Consider the following 18,648-nt stretch of genomic DNA (forward strand, 5'->3'; position numbering starts at 1 on the left):
TCACCTCAAGCATTTAAGTGCCCTAATTTATCAATTTCCTGCCGACAGTCATGTGTTTATTACAAATTCCTGGTCATTCTTCTAAAGCAAATCTTAATGGTGTTAGGGTTAATGGCATGCTCTTCTTCGGTAACCTACTAAGTGAAATTTAAAGTTAAAAGCTACTGCTAAAAAACAGAATCTTGATTACTTTGTCTCTGACCTGGTGGAGAGGGCTCAAAGTCGGCAAAGAGGGCTTTGTGTACGCGAGTTGTAACGGTGCTTTCAGACAGGAAACCCACTTGTATATTTCCCTTTGCCCGCCTGGTTTCAGCCAAAAGGAAGGAAGTCGGTGGATAAGCCGGGCCCTCTGGGAAATACCAGTCAGGGTTATGTAGTGTCTCTGTCACCTACGTTTACCTTAATCTTGCTTTCGCTTAATCGGAACTCTGTTCAGGGAGGGCTGCCCAGCCAAACATTTGCGCATTCCCGTCCGTTCAGCCATCCCTCATCAGAAAGGTAACGGCTCTGTAACACTGAGGTCTCTCACCTCTTCGCATTAAAGCTTCAGAAAACAACGTCTGCCCGACAAGACATCTCTCTGGGTTGGCAACAGTGGCAGATACCCGCTCCCCTCAGAAGCCGACCGCCATGACATCATCGTCCATTCACAGTGCTGCGCTAAGCCTGAGATGGACGTGGCACGTCATTTGATCTTACCTGCTAAAGATCACAGCCGTTTCACCTCAGGCTACCAGTGGTGCCACACGGCGGGATGCCACTCGGGCTAATCACGCCGTCCAGACCAGGGCGCCTCTCCACCCACGAGAGAGCGTTCTCGGCTTTTGGATTCAGTTCAAGAAAATAAGCATAGGAAGCTCTACAGACGGGACCCTCACTCCTCTCGCAGCCCAGCAGAGGATCTTCTGAAAGCGCTTCAAAGCGGCCTGTCAGCTGTGATAAATCATATTCAATGTGGGCTTTTCTCTTTCCATATCATTAGAATTTGAGCCAAAGCGAGGGAAAAATAGCAGCTTGTGTTTACTCCTCAGACTCTGCTGGTGCCTGTCTGATCATGCGGTTCTTACCGTTGTTTTTGCTATCGCGCTTTCGGCTGAGCTCCTTAATGTGCTGAGACCGTCTCCTCGCCCACCTCGCCCGTCCGGCCCGCTCCGACGGTGCCTGACGCTTGCCGTCTGGTCTGGCTGTGCGCTTGTGGTTGCGCGTGGTCTGCAGCGTGACCGCCGACCGGGCCACACCGGTTCTGGCCGACTGGCAGCGCCGTTACTTATCTGACTGTATCTCTATGGACATCTCGCTTCAGAGACTCAGACCCACCCACATGCTGGATGTGGTTCTGAGTTCGAGTGGAAAGCAGGGCCAAAGACCATATCGCCCGTGGAGGAGTTTTTGAATTCACACATGGGAATAATGCACAGCACCATGAACACAGCCAGGGGCACACGCTTCTAAAGGGCCAGCCCTACAGTGCGGAAGTCCATTCACTAAGATGTGAAATAAACCACCGCTAACTAAACAGGCGGTGCCGGCTTGTTTATGTCTGCTAATTAAAAGTAAACATGAGAAAGAAAAGCCATAATTATGTGTATACATTCATGCTCAAAAGTGGGGGTTTTTTGCGCTGGTTTTGAATGTGGCCATACAGTGCATTTTAAAAATAATGTCAGACTTGTGTTGACTGTAAAGGTCTGTCTCTGGCGACAATGCAAATGTCTGAAAACAACGGATACTGTCAAAAAAAAAAATCATAAAAAATATCTACTTCTACTGCAATTTTTTTTGGTGAATGACTCCTTTTGAAATGAAACATGAGGTGCAGCCCAGAAAACTACCCAGACCCCAACTTTCCACCCCCCACACCGCACCCCGAAAACTACACAAACGGAAACTCAATGCTGAGCCCCCCCATGCTGCGTCGACGGCTCGGTGACTTCTTGCCTGCGTCGGCTTGTGCGATTTCCCGCAGGCGGCCACCTCCCCCTCCCCTTTCCCCGAACCTCCCCTCCCCTGTTATCTGGGCTGACTGCAGGCCTCCAGAAGCGAGCGTGTGCTTCCTCTTTGTGGCGGGGGTGGCGGCCGTGATTAACAGCTCTCTGAGCCGGGGCCTGACACGGGGCATGCCCCTCGCGCTTTGCCAGGATTCTCACATCCGTCAGCGACAGCGGCGCAAATACGCCGGCCCTCTCCTCCTCCTCCTCCTCCTCCTCCTCCTCATTGGCTCGCGTTACATTTCAATGTAACTGTTCAGATCATGAGTCAGGAATGACGCTGGAACTGCACAAGGCTCAGGTAGAATCTGAGCCAAGGTTATGTGAAGCCTATTGAGTGTGGCACATCTTGCCTCAAAAAAAAAAAATGCAAACCAAATCAAACCGGTAAGTCATAAGACTAGTACAGAATCAAACCTAAACGGAGATAACCGATATATTACTGGCCACATACCAACGATGTTCTCTTTGCTTTCCAGGCTTGACGACAGCTGGTATTAGCCAAGAGGGGCCCCTTATTATCAGTGAATTTGATTAGAGGGAGGGCCGAAGATTTAACTCACTCTTGCTCAATGGCTGGAGTACAGCCAAAATGGATTCACGTGCTGATAGTTAAAATCAACTGAGCCGATTTCAACATTTACATTTTCAAGCAGCAGCTCATCATGGCAGACTTAACGCAGGTAAAAGCCATTCTGAGCTCCTGCTCCGTGCCAGACATTGGAAAGGCAACAGAAGCGATTGTAGCTCTGCAGCACTAATCACCCATTGGTGCTTCATAAATATGCAGTTATGGCTGCCCTTCCATTAAAAATATTTTTGCAATCTCATTTACATTACATTAATTTACTGAAGGGGCAAAGTCTAATAACGAAAACCAAAACAACAGAAACAAAAACAAAATGGCTGCTTGCAAAAAAATACAGAGGCTTATGGCTTTGTGACTGGTTCTTGGCTTAGAGATTTGTGTGTTTCAAGAGAGAGTGACAGCTTTTTTCTTCCCCTGTAGTCTATGTCACAACAGCCCCAGAGAATAAGTGGAGGAGGCGTTGGCTTAGGGGAGAGTGGGGGGGCGGGGGGGTGCTGGGGAAGGGGGGAGAGGTTGCTGTTGACATGTCTGGTCTGAGAGGCTCCAGACAAAGGCGGTAATAAATTCATCAGCGGCTCTGGGCTCGTCTGCAGAACGTGCCGGCAATGAAAGGTCATGAATTACAGCTGACGGCGTAGATTAGCCTGAGGGAGAGCGCCACACTTGCTGTGCTTCACTTCCAAATGGGGGGGGGGGGGAATGGGGGGATGGGGGGGGGGGAGGGTAAAATGGCAAGCAGGAGTGATGCCAACCGCATTTGTCTGGTTGACATGTAGCTTCAAAGGCCCTCTGCATCGATAACACTCGTAATCTGAGTCAGACAGGAATCTATGCAAATTATGCAGTCTCCGCATGGCCAAAAACGGAAGGGGAATCCATATTCCGAAAATTTACGGTCTGATAATTCCGTTTCTATGCGCCTGCCTCTTGGATTATGAATTTCCCCTCTTTGAAAAGAATCGATTTGCACGGATCTGGGACAGATCACAAGCGGCGCCAGCACCAATCCCTCCAAAGGCTCTCGTGACGTTTCCTCGGGCTCAAGCGTAAGCGTGCTTCATTGTGTGATTATCACCACCTAGTGACCAAACGTGCAACTTGTCCCACTGAGTATTCCCAGTTCAGCTTCCTTGTCATTCAGAGTCTCCTACATTACAGTGCAACACAAAATCTCCAGGTTCTCCTGGCCAAACAGACAGGAGTGGGAGGCCATCTGGACCCTTCGCCCAGGGACTCACCGCAGGTGTAGATGACACTGAGGTATTTTCGGGTGCCGGAGTAGCAGGGGTCCCCAAACTCCCGGGTGGAGGCATGGACGGAGCAGCTCCTTTTCCCCTGACAGCGGGACGTCAGCACCTGGAGGGCGCCCATGGACTGGCACTCTGCCACAACAAGGGAAAGGTGAGAGACAGGGAACTGTTACACAGGGAATAGCCACACAGTTACACAGGGAACAGAGACACAGTGCAATTACCCACCAGAAAGTTAGATACAGTCCAGTTATACAAGAGAAATTTAATGTCCTGTCAAAACGGCAAAGTTAAGCACACATATCCTGTTTTACAACATGCTGTAACAACAGAATTTATATACCTGAACTTACGTTCTCTCAAATAAAAATGCTAGTATGAAATCCATTTGATAAGCACATGATTCAATTTCACCTAGTTTATCATTTAACAATGCTTCAAGGAACACAAATATCTCACACTTTTCATTTCTCTGATAGTACTACACCAATACCAAACATGCCAGAGCAGCAAACACATCATACATAGTGTATGACTATTTTTTCCAAGGGACCCAAATGGCAGACCAACAGGCAACTGGGGCATGTGGGGCCACAGTGTGATTTAGTGATGTGGAACTGGACTTACAGCCCAAAGGCTGCTGGTTTGATTCCCCAGTGAAGCACTGCTGCTGTACCCTTGGGTAAGGTGCCTGAGTTGCCTCAATAAATATCTAGTTGTATAAGTGGATTTACATGTAAAAATTGTAAGCTATGGAAGCTGCTCTGGGTAAGAGTGTCTGCTAAACAGCTGTAATGTCTTCCTCAAGCTTCTTCATGTCACTCTGCACAATGTCTGATACATATTGTCACGTGGTCTGATGCTTTATGTTGGCAGGTCCTCCTGACCTCTCTGACATTGAAGGGGCCCACTGCAAGCCCTCAGTCTCCTATCCTTTCATAAGATTCAGGCAGTCTGGGAGCTCTCTCTGCAGGGGACATACAGTAGGACGCCATCACTGGTGGTTTGATATTTAGAGCTCATTAAAAAAATTTCTATTTATTGTTTTTGTCTCTTGCCTTACTTTGCTTGGTCATTTCATAACACCATTTTTGAAAAATGTGTGGCCTCTGTCTTAACATGAAAACAAAGTTCACCAAAATAATTTGCACAATTTTTTGACAACACATTTTATCACTAACACCACTCATAAAATCATGACAAGGAGTTACAGTGTATGGATCACAGAGAGATGATGCTTCACGGCACCAATAAGTTACCAACCTATCGTCAGGTAACCTCAGATGGTAACTTTAAGGGGCTAAGAATCAATGGCGTGTACCTATTTATTCCACTGGTTTTTATTATCATCTTCCCCAATATTATTATACATATCGTAATTTCTCTCGAAAACAAGAATCGTCACGCAACAGATGCCAAGTTTTGCCTCTGCTTCACACTACTAGAAATATTAACAATTTTTTAAAGAAATAGCAAAAAATTCACAAAAACTACGGCAAAACCACATGTAATATGGTAGTCATACCATGCAATCTATAAAACGGAGTACCCATCCCATAGCTCACAAACCTGTCAATTTACATCAAACAAATTGTCTGGGTTCTGTCAGCATGAACCTTGGAATACTCACACTTTACAACTATAGTTGCATAATGGTGGTGATACCAAACGGAGACAATGCCTGCATTTTCAGTCTCTGAATCATAATCTTTACTACCACTATGGGAGGCGATATCACTGTCTCCTGGCTAAGTAGAAAAGAAATTGCTTTACTAAAGTAGGAATCTGCACTAAAGATCCATAAAATGAGCTAAGCTGCAACTGGAGTGATGCTTAAGTCCATTTCAACCGAAATATTACAAAATAATAACATAAAAACATAAATTGCTTTGCATATAAAGGGCTTTAAACCTGTCCAGGGCAGCTGTCTGAACATGCTTTGAGGGCACACACTGAATCATACAACCAGTGAGCAGCAGTGGGCTGAAGTCTCAGCTTCCCAGAAAAGATACCAATCAGCTTGCACAGATTAAACTAAACACAACCACAGCACTGACAGCAAGAGAACCGGGGAGCACTTCTTTGAAGTGGGTTAGAAAACCATTTAACCTGCGGAGCAATGAGCTATTCAGCATGCACACTTCTGTCATTCGAATGGAGACAACGGGACGTCGAGTTCAAAGAACTGATAGAGAGACACACGGCCCATGGGACTACATCAATGGCTTCCCAGTGGCCGGGTTTCATTACTTTGCATCCACAGGGGCCTCCTGAGGCTGCTTTTAAGGAGATCCGCCTTTGGAGCATTAGGCTTCTCTGTAAGCGCTGCATCCCTGAATTCAGTCCAGCTTCGGTCGCGATGCAAAGGCGGGTAGGCTTCGGCTCCTGGATCTCTCTCGCTGCACGAAACTTCAAATCCAAATGCATCCTTTTGAAGGGCAAGTTGCCGGACAACCTGGACCCTCACAGACAGGCTGCTCACGCCGTAGTTCTGGTTCAGGATACACATCCTGCAGGTTCTACAACCAATCAGGAACCACAACCAAGTAATCCCACTGATGATGCGTCCAAGCCCTCTGCCCCTCAAAATGGCCACAGATCAGAGTGCTGAGGAATAAACTGTCTATAGCCTGCATTACATGTTACATTATGTACATTATTTATGGCTGCATGTTGTAGAATACAATAATGGGATGCAGTAAGTATATATTTTTACAAAATGTACTTCTTCATAGGGATAAATCATATATGCAGTGAACAGCCTTCACTAATTGTGGTTTAAGATGATGACGTCTTGAAGCTCAGAAATTAACGAGATGAGCTTGTGGGAACAGTTAAAATGCAACAGAGCTGCAATTTCTACACAGTCGACCTTTCGGCCGTTCCTGTTTTTCTGAATCGACACAGAGCCTCTTGCGAGGAATGGCCGCAGATCACAGAGAACAGCAGCACTGGAGCTCTGTGAGGCCAGGAATTCCTCTCCTGCAGACAACCACACAGAGACGATTGCCACGCTTCGTTAGCTCCCGGGACCAGCTGATCCCACGCTGCCCCCCCCCCCCAGTCCCTTGGCAGACATGTTTAAACTCTTCCCATGAATCAGACCCACGTCAGGAAGCAAGGCCTCATCTCCGGCGACAGCACCCATTAACCTGCGCTTTGATTCCCGCCTGGGCAATTAGTCAACTGGAAACCCGGCAGGGGGAGAGAGAACTGGCCGGCTCTAAGCCCGGGCTGTCGGCTGTAACAGATACACCGCGAGAGGATCCCCGCAGATTAAAGCCGCATTCCTGGGGCAGGCCTGGGAGTCTGCCCTCCCCGGAGTGCATTAATGGCATTCCCACAGTCCGAGACGCACAAGATTGCGAACAGGGGGGCCCTAATGCTCCGCTGCCCACCGACGCGGGCGGAGCGAGGGGGCGTGGCTTTCCTGACTCCGGCCTCTGCCTTGACAGGCCATCCTGGAAAGGGGGCGGGTCCAGGGCACTGGGCCCCGCTGGTGATCAACGGCCAAGATCGGGGTCAGGGATGGGCGGGGCGGACAGAGACACAAAGTGAAGGAAGTGTGGAGCACCCTTCCTGTCTGTCAACACTTCCTCCAATGATCTTAACCAACAGCAGTTTGAGGAAAGAGCCTAACCTTTACGGCTCAGTGCACAGAACAGGCTATGCTGTTAAACCTTTGTTTTTCATGACTTCAAACGTTAACAGTTGCTTAACATTCAGTACTAGGTACAAGCCAGGCTACAAAAAAGTCCAGTAACATAGTCCAGTAACATTTACTCTTATACTGAATCTCATAAATTTGTAATGGAATGTCTTCAGAGGAGATGAACCTTTCCCACAGACAGTCTCATTTTGGAACAGAGCCAAAAATCTGTCATGCCTACAATGGAAGACAAGTTTCCCCTGTGACTTACACCTGCTTTAAAGAACAAATCCATAAACAGACAGAGTTATCAGGGTCCAGTTACAGAGCGTGGGTGTGTTCTTTATGATGTCACTCCTGCTAGCCCTGCTAAGTCCGAGCGGGTCCCTACTCGAAAAATGCACCTCTGTTGGGGCATTCTAAACCAGAGGCTGGGATCCATGGCTGCTGGGATCAACTGTGTGGCTGGGATAAGCTGTGGCTAAGATCAGCAAAGCTGATTTTCAAAAGACCGCAATCAGCTCTGTGAAAATATCCCACATATACTGTATGTTGCTCTGAGTGTGCTGTGTAGACTACACAGTAAAAAATAGCATTTTGGATTTTCCACCCACCTCCCATACAAGGGGATCTGTTCTGTTTAGGACTGTGATTACTTTTATTAGTCTTCTTATTATTATTATTATTCTTATTTTTTTTATTTTTATAAATATCTCCACAATAATTTTTTTTAGTATCAACACACGTTCTGGCAAATTTGAATTTTTCATTCTCGTCACAGATTCTAGTAATTTACTTTGCTACCCTCATGAAACAGTTAATCTTGAAGTCGTCTCAACCCATTGATTCCAATTTTCAATTTCCTTCAGAATTTTCCACAGAATATTTGCTCCTGCTACAATATTTGTCATTGCTTTAGACCAGCATTATTTAATCTGAAACAGAAACAAGATCCAAACCTATCCAAATAAGGGCATCCCCAAACATACAAGATGTTCACCTTCAGTTTTGTCATTTCAGCCTCAGTAAATATCCCGTTTGCACCTGTACACTGTATACCAGGTGTAACACAAGTACATACCTGCCCTATACACAACACTGCTGTGTTACTTTATGCAACCAGGTTAGGTGCACTGTGAACTGTAATAACCCCTGTCCGGCGGGTGCACGTAGAGCAATGCATCAGGTCCCTCTGTGTTCTCTCAAGAATCGGCGCGCTTGTTCACGTGACCTGTCACAGCACGGCCTTTCCGTGATAAGACACTTCTGGGTGACAGGAATCCAGGGTCTGGTGCCAGTCCGAGACAGGACATCAGATTAGCAAGTGAGTCAGTAGGGAAGGAAGGAAAACAATCATCTAAAGCCAAAACAATGTGTCGGCCCTTTTTCCAGATCTTTCTCAATGTTTCCAGTGAGTGCTGTTCAACGCTGTCTTAGTGAAGCATAGGTTACTATGTAAGGCAGGCTGCCACAGACAGAAATGTGGAAAGTATGTGGTCAGTTCTCACCTACGTGTCATTGGAATTTTTCTTTCTGTTTTCTCTCAGCAAGTGTCACTCATTTCACTGGTCAGACAATATTGTGAGTGTGACAGTCACCGGATTTCACAAAAGAGTTATAAAAGAAACAAGAAAATGTTACACTTGTTTAATCACGAAGCATACTGCAGTTAGAATATTGGCCTGTGGGCTTAAATTTTTCCCATCTTCTGTTCCAACAGAAATCAAACAAGAGCCTTTAATAGTGGCCAACAAAAGCTAGCCAATTTCATGACAACTAAAGAGATTAGGTCAGTGTGTACTGACATACAGGCTGCACAGGAAATCTGATGAACAGAGTGTCTTCTACAACGACGGAAAGCCTTAGAGTGAGGTCAATTCTATCATCCTCTTCAGTCTTTGAAAATCCCACAACATCAAAAAAAAAAACACTGAAGACTGAGGAAGAGAGATCAAAGAACCAGTGGCCTCCGTCAGGAGGAATCACAGAGAAAACATCACAGCACAAATAGTACTTTATCCATTTTCCAATGGATTCCAGTGGATACACTGACCTCTGTATCAGAACACAGGCTGACACTGTCCAACAGAATTTTTAATGTAATATCCTGAATTGCATTTTCCTCTATAAAATTAGTAATTTTATACACACTTATCACACCTGTGAGTGTTAAAAACATGTACATGAAAAAAAAAAAATAAAACACACAAAGAAGAAAAGGGCCCCAGGTGGCCTTTAAAACACCATTAAGCTGCATTTGAACGGGTGCTTCCCTTTCAGCAGGTCTTTGATGTGTTTTTCACCTCCACATTTTAAGGAAACAGGGCTATTAAGTTACAGCAACGTTGTAACCGCAAACAGGCAACCCACCCCTGCGAGTGTGAGGAATTTTTTTTCCCCTCCTCGGACCGTTTTAAACAGTCTTCGCTGCCGAGAACATTGACAAAGGCGTGATCGTGGGCGTCCCATCTAGCGGAATTAATTGCTTCATTTACGGGAAATAATTACGGCCTGCGGTGTGAAGTTTCATGGCCGCCCACACCTGCTCGGAAGGTGTCTGGCTACGAGCACTCTGCTGCGTCAGTGCCCACCAGATGCCAAATGCCCCCGCCGTCAATGGTCAGACCGTGCTGAGGGGAGGGGCTTAGGACAGCCAGGTGAACCGCTCACCTAACCACATACTAATCACCACTGCGCCATGCTGGGATAACAACAGGACATTATGTCGACCATTACGAAAGGGCACCAGGGGCTGTTCTGATCAATTATCATTTGCTAACCTTGTACAAATCGTTTAGCACAAGCATGTTACTGTAACTTGCAAACAATACGTTTTTGAAAAATAAACCCCAGAAAAAGTGATTATGCATGCACACCACGTACACACCAGATAAATGGCCCTTTTAAAGCCGATTTAAAAATGGTTGGTACCAGCCAGACACTCTCTCTGGTTTTTACTGGCTTACCGAACAGCTATGGATGTTTTGTCTAACAGTATTTAGGTGAGGAACATATACATACAGTAAATTAAACATTCACATACATTTTCTACACACCTATACACTTTCTTACCTAAAACCTCTAAAGACAATTTTTAATCACAGTCATATTGTATTTAAAATCAATACAGTGCAAATTTCATTATCACTGCACCACTTGTTTTCTTTTTTTCTCTGGGTGACTCACCTTCATGTGAACTGGTAATAAAAAGGACCCGCTACTGTAGATGTTTTTGTGTTCTTCTGAAAAGCCTCTTTTCAAGGGGGGTGAAGTGTAGCTTTGCCCCTTTCAGAATCAAAGCCTGAATCCTCCCCGGCGTCACGAAGAGAAACGCAACACCGCTTTTTTTTCCCTGATCGCTCGAATAACGAAACGCGGTGTACTGTAGCTATGAAACGCGTTTGGAGGTGCGATGTCACACACCCACTCTAGGGCATGTTCCCGGCGCATTGTTCGCCGTTCGTGACGGGCGACACCCGACCTCCCTCGACCATTCCTTTCCCGTTGTTCCGCCGTCTCCCAGATGCCGGGCTGACATGAACCTGATACACGCGCAGGGCCCAAGTCCAAGAGACGTCTGCCTCGGAACCTTACAGAAGGGACGAGGATCTTCAGATGTTCTCCAGGAATGTGACCGTTAACCCCCAAGCTTTGATGAAAATGCCCCTTCGACTGCAATTTCAATGCGCATATGGGGAACTCTATACCTTTCAGCGGTAGCCAGCATGTTTTACGGGGGATGACAGAGGAATTTGATATGCGATTCGCTGATCTTCCTCTGGCAGCCCGACCTGAGCCCCCTCTGTACCCCATGCATTACCACCGCTCATGTGCCAGCTCATTCGTGGAACCGACTGACCAATCACAATGCTGGAGTAACACTCCACTTTTCTTTCAAAAACTCAAACCCCTGATACCATTAAAAAAATGTTCTGTACTTAGAGTACATAGTGTAATATGTTGTATACAGTTACTGTTATGATAGCGTTGTATTACAGGGTATTTATACTGTGGAATGGTAAGTAAAGAACTGGATGGAAGGTTGCCAGTTCAGCTCCTGAGAGTGAGGTGCTGCCTTTCGAGCAGTTGCGCGGGGTCTCACCTACAGCCGGCGCCCTCCGGTGGTAAGGCGGGCACTCCAGGCTGCCCTGCTGGGACCTCCCGAAGATGGCGGAGTAGATGGCGATCAGCATGCCCCTCTTGCAGCTCAGCCGCATGCGGTCGCCCTCGCACGCCACCTTGCTCTTGTACTCGTCTGCGGAGGGAGCACATTCCTGTCACTCACTGCCTGGTCGCACGGTACTCTCCCGGGCGATGCCGGGGCAGTCCTTACACACCTCCACGCTCACAGAGCACCAGAGGCTGGGAATGCCCCAGTCACAAGTGCGTCTGCATTGAAAATTAGCTGAAAGCAGCACGTAGAGGAAAAGTGGGGCTGTCAATCAACGGGTTTTTATGTACTTACTCCTTTCGACAATATCAGATTAGCATGCTTGCAAACCTGTCTGCTTTTCAGGAAAAAACACAATTTCACATGAATAAAAGTATTCACACCGAATAAACACTGCTGAAAAGAACAGAAACTCTTTTCTTAGTAGTAGCTTAACTTTAGAGACTTGATGCCGTTACTTAAATAGAGTTTTGCTGTGAGACTTTGGCAAAAGAAAGCTCTGTTTTAAAGACCCTTTCACCTTTAGTGGATTACAAAATTGATTACAAAAAGACTAGAAGAAGCAAAAGAAAAGGTTCAGCAATTGACCTCGGGCAAACCCGAGGAGCTCCACTCCTGGAACGAAAACAGAAACATAATTGCTTCAGGTTGCAGCTCTGGATTGAGGGAGTACAGGAGGAATGCTGAGATGAAAGGGGAATTTTCAATACAATCACGGTAACACAGGGCTGGGGTTTGGGGGGAGGTGGGGTGGGGGTGCCTATCAGCAGCAGAGTCACGCCTCTGCCCCATCTTGTAAGCGCTGACACCTGCTATTTCAATCTCGCCAAGACGCTAAAGCTTTTCTGCCCCGGATTCCGCCGCAGACAGAACAAAAGGGCAGGGCTGAGAACACAGGGCAGAAGACGCGGGCGAAAACGAGCCGGAGGAGCGGGAAGGAGCGCACGGTTCAGGGCTTTTTGTGCTCGCTCCCATTCAGGCCACTAAAAAGGAGGGAGAGGGGAGCCGCTTGCGGCGGGGTGAGGGAGGGCGGGTTCTCACAAGGTGTTATTCTTTCCCCCCGGAATAATGCATTGAGCATCCTGACAAAACGGGAGAGACAAAGGGAAGATTAGCAAGGAGCGACGCCGCGCGGTACAGAACACGGTACACTGGAAGGATTAGGACGGGGATTACAGTGAAACACCAATGCAAACAGGCGGGCCGGCAGAAGCACACCGAGACACAAAGAGAGAAGCAGCAGAGAGAGAGAGAGTGTGTGTGTGTGTGTGTGTGTGTGTGTGTGTGTGTGTGCTGGGGAGGGGGTCACTTACTCGGCCTGCATTTGTACCACACAATGAGGTATTTACTTCTGCCGGGGCAAGGGTCCGTCCCAAACAGGCGGCTGTTGACAAGGACCTGACAGCTCCGCCTGTCCTGGCATTCATCCAGCATCTTCTAAGAGAGGGAGAAGGAGAGAGGGAGAACAGGAGCGAGAGAGGGAGAAAGGAGAGAGAGGGACAGCGGGAGAGAGCGTGTGGGGGAGACAGAGTACAGAGACTGAGCACTAAAGACACTGGAATCTTGAAACTTTACCTCACACAGCCATGGGGACTACTACTTTCTTTAAGCCCAAGCCAGTCCCTGACATTTACTCGTAATCATCCGTTTTCTTTACAGGTTAGAGTTATTTGATTAAAGTCATTACGTGAATAGTGCAGTGGTATTTGAGTATTTTCTTTTCAAAGGTTAATCTTTTTAAAAGATGATTGTACGTATGCAGCCCTCCAGGGTGTACACTGAGAGTCCAGAGCACGAGGCGTCTGATGTGACTGTCATGTCATGTATTTGACAGACACCTGCAGGGGCTACCTGGGCCATGTTTCTAGATACACATACAAAGCAAAGTACAAGGTGCAAATCACAATTTAGACAATTTACAATTAAAGCCTGGCTGTGACACAATTCAGCACATCTCATAATTTCCTCCCACAACATGGTCAACACAATATTCTGGTTCCACACCTTGTGTACAGTTCCTTCCCATCATGCAGTTCTTCAAAGAGTGGACTGCGGATCACAGGGATCTGAACACTGCTCTACTCTCAGAGTGTGGCACTGTGGTGTACATGGGTTGAGCTGGTGGCAGTAAACGGTCGGTGGAGTTGTCCGCTCCAAGCACAAGCTGGGCGCTGTATCCTAGACACCACAGGTTCTGAGTCTGGGCTACTACAACTAGAGTCCACAGCCATGACAGAGGATGGGCGTTGTACCACTGGGGTCATAGCGGCTTATGTCAGCTCTCTGGGTACCCATGTGTCACCTGACTGTGGTCGGATAGAACAGCAGTAGTCCTGAGGTATACTGTGAGGCACATGGTGTGATTAATAGCTGCTCTATCTGATAGCTGTTCTATCTATCGCCTGTGAGTATATTGGAGGAAGGCTCCTGTCTTGCTTCATAATTTTCTGTGTGGGGGCAGAAGGAGTGAGGAATGGAGTGATGAGAGGACGAATGTGAATGGTCAACAGGAGTTTAGGAAAGGGGCGAAAAAATCCAACAAAAAAAGAATGGAGTAGATACTTCCCTGAATACAAAGAACATGCATTTTTTTCCATCTGTATCACTCATTACAGGAAGCCAGACATCAGCACTTGAAATGCTATGCCTCTGAGATTGTTAGCGCATTACACATCATTAAAGGAACAAATTACCTGGAAACACTACCACACACAGAAAGGCATCGTGCTTGCACAAAGCACACACCGATGCCCCACAGGCTGGCAGAAATGCTGGAATTTTCCACTTCCATCCAGATCAGCTTGCAGACAGACTGATTCAGTGCTTATTAAATCATATTTCACATACCATTACAATATATGCTAAAGAATGGATGAGCAGACCCAACCTGCACATTCAGAGTATGTTAGATTTTGGATTTGGATGCAGGACAATAGGGAACCTCCACTCACTCATAAAATTTGCATGTTCTTCAATTTTTAATCTTCAGTGGACATAGATGAGATTTCAGAATGTTCAGTAGCTACATTCATGTTTTATTTCTCACTTGTAGGAAATCAAATAAAACTTTCCACAGACCTAGAGAGTTCTATAGTGAGGTCCACAGAGGGCATGAGCTGACTGCCCCCATTTTAAAAGCCATCATTCACATACACCTGAACCCACAATGCACTGGGGGTGTTATACCTTAGTGCAACCTGCAGAGCCTCTTACATTAGGATGAGTGCGGAAAGAGCTACCGGCTGGGCAGAATGCCCAGGAGGGACGCGGCAGGCCGAGGTTGGTGTCGTCCATCACAGCCAGCCAGGCGTGGAGAAGGAGACTCCATGATTGCAGAGCACACCACACACAGACCCACACCTTGCCATCTCTCCTGCTTGCTGTTGTTTTAATACAGCGCATTAATCACCGACTGTTTGGGTTTAATGTCACTGGCAGTATATCATGGAGAAAAAAGCACCTTTCGAGGGGCAAGCCGAAGATTACCCCAGCACTTCTGAGCGCTGGCACCACCTCGAAGTGTCTGTCAGCGATAACTAATCACCTTATTCTTTCAATATTTACATCTTCGCATGTGGTCTTTCCTGAACGCCTTCAGCGTCTTGTCTCAGCTTTATCTTGACTGCTGCCATTGCGGGATGGAGGAATAATGAGGGTTTGGGAGCAAGTTCCGGGACGGGAATTCCGCGGCGCCACACAGCAGTGATTCTAGCGCCACACTAAACTCATAAAATGGGTAAAATTAATTTGAGCTTGGAATTCAGCCACAGGGGAGTGCCCAGAAAGGGGGCACTACTCCCCGCTAGCCCAGGTCTACATGCAGAACCCACCTATGGCAGACGACCAGTTTACTTTTCAATTTTGACATGGGAGAAGCCACATGTTTTTGCCATGGTCTCATTTTGTGTGCCCAATCACCCAGATTCACACATCCACATGTATTCAGGTTTTGACACAGACTATCATTGGGGGAAGACAAAGGCATCATTATTCTGTAGACCCATTTTCAGACCATCGTCCCCCTCTAAAGAGCTGTGATTATCTCAGAAAATGTTCAGAAAATGATTTCCTAAATGTTGATTTGATGGTGGCTTTTGTGTCACGGAATGGGCAAATTTTCCTTGTCTTTATCTTTTACATTTTGTCAATTAATTAATTGTATTAAGGAGCAAAAAGAAGTTTGAATGAGAGGTGGACAGAAAGATATCAAATCAAAATTATATCAACATATCAAAATCAACAAGCTTTTCTCAAGTTATCCTCCAGCCCGTGCATGCAGCTGAGATACAAAAACACGACAATATAAAATACTCATTGAGTTGTCTACAGCTCATTCCCGGTGCATTGCTATTGTGCTTGACAGATTTGTTAAACAATGAGGAACACATTAAGTGAAAATTCTCTCTGACTTAACCGCCAACTTTGATCGTGACTCAAAAGGGTTACAGACAGGATGGCACGGATTGCATAATGCTTTGTATTGGCGTTTTCCGGCAAATTGCACGCTTTAGGAGAGGCCGGCTCCCCGGCCTCCCGCACAAAGCCATTTCATGGGGTTCTTGCCACAACATCCCTCTTAAAATCACTGGGGTCCGCCTGAACCAAAGGCCTCCTTTTGTCCTCTGCTCCTCATTCAGCCCTCCCATTCTAATTTGCCTCCGAATTCCACCGGCGGCCATAAATACTCGCACACTGGCACATTGTAGGCTTTCCAGATGACAAGATCCAGCAATTGAACAAAAACACTCGGCAAAGGGGTATCTTACTCCCATGGGAACTCAATATCAACATTCAAAAGATGGGCGCTGCAAGGGCAAACCGCTCAGCGGTAGCGGGCATGCTCCACCCGTGCTGCAGGATCCCCGCGCCGATGGGAGCGCTTGAGTTCTTTCTCCTCGCTCAGAAACGTCCTTTCACCTCCGGTATGGAATTCCTCAGTGAGTTCCAGGCATACCTCTGCGAGGATCCCGGCTCCAGCGCAGACAGAGAGGCTGCAGGGCTCTTAGGAACCCGAGCTGTGGGGCTGAGGACTTCCACTCCAAACAACCATGCCCTGGGCCAGTTTTTGCAGTTTAGTTTTTAATGGTTAAGAGCTGAATTGCGCTTAGGGGATGTGGTCTCAGATCAGCACGGAGTTCCTCACTGCGGCAGGGCTCCTTCCTCACAGGCCCATATGAAGGTAAGGTCTGTGCAGCACTGTAGGCACTGCACCCTGCAGTGAGCCAGACCCTCACCTCCTTCTTGTCACTCATCTTCACAGAGATTAAAGGTCACATGAGTAAAAATGCACTCTCTTCGCACGCTGTGCCAGGTGCTACTGCATTTATACACAGTCCTGATTTTACCTGCTTTGATGTGAAATAAATGCACTTTATCCCCAAAAATGGTATATGGAAATATTTATTTGACTCTTTTTACCCTTATGAAAATCCTCTGTATGTGGAATGTGTTCCTTGTTATGTCACAGTATATTCCAAATATCAAAGAAAACTTGTTGTCCTATCACAGCCTATGTCTTATGTGATTTAATGCACATATTACAGAGTTGTATTGCCTTATACAGCCAGTTCTATGATTTATATGCTACGCTGCATGTATGAAAGTTAAGTAACTGATAAACAGTATGCATCTTTCCACTCTTTCCAGACTGATAACATACAGCTTATATTTTTTATTTTCATAGTTTGCTATACATTGGCAGTTCCAAATGCACTCTATTTATAATTTTACTCTGGTGTAACAGATAATACTTTTGAATTCTCCCCCTAAATTGTGACAAAGAGCATTCTGTATGGGGAAATATTCTGTAAGCATTGCAGAAGCAGAGTATTAATTCTTGTTTTAAAAGCTGATGTTTATCATTTCATCCATGGATGCAGGTAAACAGAATGAGATACTGAAGACCTAGATGGATTACCTTTGGAAACGCTAGGATGACCAACCAGACTGTGCAAATTGTGACCCAGCTGACCAATGGCACTTAACTGTCTTAGTAAAAGAAGTCATTCACAGTTACCTGAAATGAGGTGGACACGTAACACTGGCCGTCATCTCCCAATGAGTGCGAGTTGGGGTTGGGGTAAAGGGACGGACACTGCTGAGGGGCGGGGCCTCTCCTGCCGTAGAAAGAGGACTGGACGCTGATGGTGGTGCGGGGCGGACAGCGCACTGAGAAGTACTCCCCGTCGCAGGCCTGCTCCGTGTAGTTCCTCAGCACTTTGGACAGGTAGCCTGAAGGACGAAACCGCATCAACAGTCACCAGCACAGCCCCGACAAACTCCGACATATCCTCTCCTTCGTCTCTGGCTGTTTGTCTGATTGATTCTTCAGAAGTTTTTTTTCTGTAAACACGATACTAATGGAGCAATGTGACAAGTTCCTCAAATCATGTACTGTTTAAGTAAAAAACTTCCCAAATATCTGTGGTAGATAGGAGTAGTTAGTCATGATCACAGTGTGCAAATGCACATAGTCAGGCAATAAGCAAACTGAATGAAAGGCTGTATTAAGTGCTCTTAATGGTTAAGCCATTCAAAATATCCCAGGACATTCCCATGCCAGTTCACCATTACAATGGCATACAAAGCGCCATTGAATACCTGGGCACAATAGCTTCTTAGTCTAATAGAATGTCTTTGCCTCATGTTGGTGAATCCCTTTCAGTAACCAGATCACAAGGTTAATGACTTCCTACACCATGGTAACTGGACACATTTCTGGCTATTTTAAAGCACTTAAAAAGCCCGATAGTCAATTTAGATCCAAAAGTGTCAGAAAAGAGAACAACCGATAAATCTAATTCTGCAGGGACACGTGACCACTCCACATGAAAATGGGTTCCAATTTGGTTTAAACATTTTCAAAAGATTCTTGATATTTCCGAGTCTAAGAAATGTACACAAAATGACTATTTTAACAGTGACGTCACTCTAATTGGGCAGGTGGTATGAAAGCACGATCCTGCAGTGGTATTTTTATTGACATATTTACGCCATGTGCA

At 46.4% G+C, this 18,648-nt stretch overlaps 1 protein-coding gene across 1 annotated transcript in view; it reads right to left on the minus strand.

Annotated features, from left to right (window-relative positions):
• The window catches only part of LOC118792485 (protein eva-1 homolog A), a 73,560-nt gene that overhangs the window by 33,190 nt on the left and 21,722 nt on the right, over positions 1-18,648 (minus strand). The window contains exons 2-5 of the mRNA XM_036550342.1: positions 17,664-17,878; positions 12,961-13,084; positions 11,579-11,731; positions 3,816-3,959 (exon numbers count right to left, since the gene is read on the minus strand). Coding sequence (XP_036406235.1) covers positions 3,816-3,959; positions 11,579-11,731; positions 12,961-13,084; positions 17,664-17,878 — 636 coding nt within the window. The remainder of the gene's footprint in view (positions 1-3,815; positions 3,960-11,578; positions 11,732-12,960; positions 13,085-17,663; positions 17,879-18,648) is intronic.

This window comes from Megalops cyprinoides, chromosome 17, assembly GCF_013368585.1.
Source record: "Megalops cyprinoides isolate fMegCyp1 chromosome 17, fMegCyp1.pri, whole genome shotgun sequence".
NCBI classification, from domain to species: Eukaryota; Metazoa; Chordata; class Actinopteri; order Elopiformes; family Megalopidae; genus Megalops; species Megalops cyprinoides.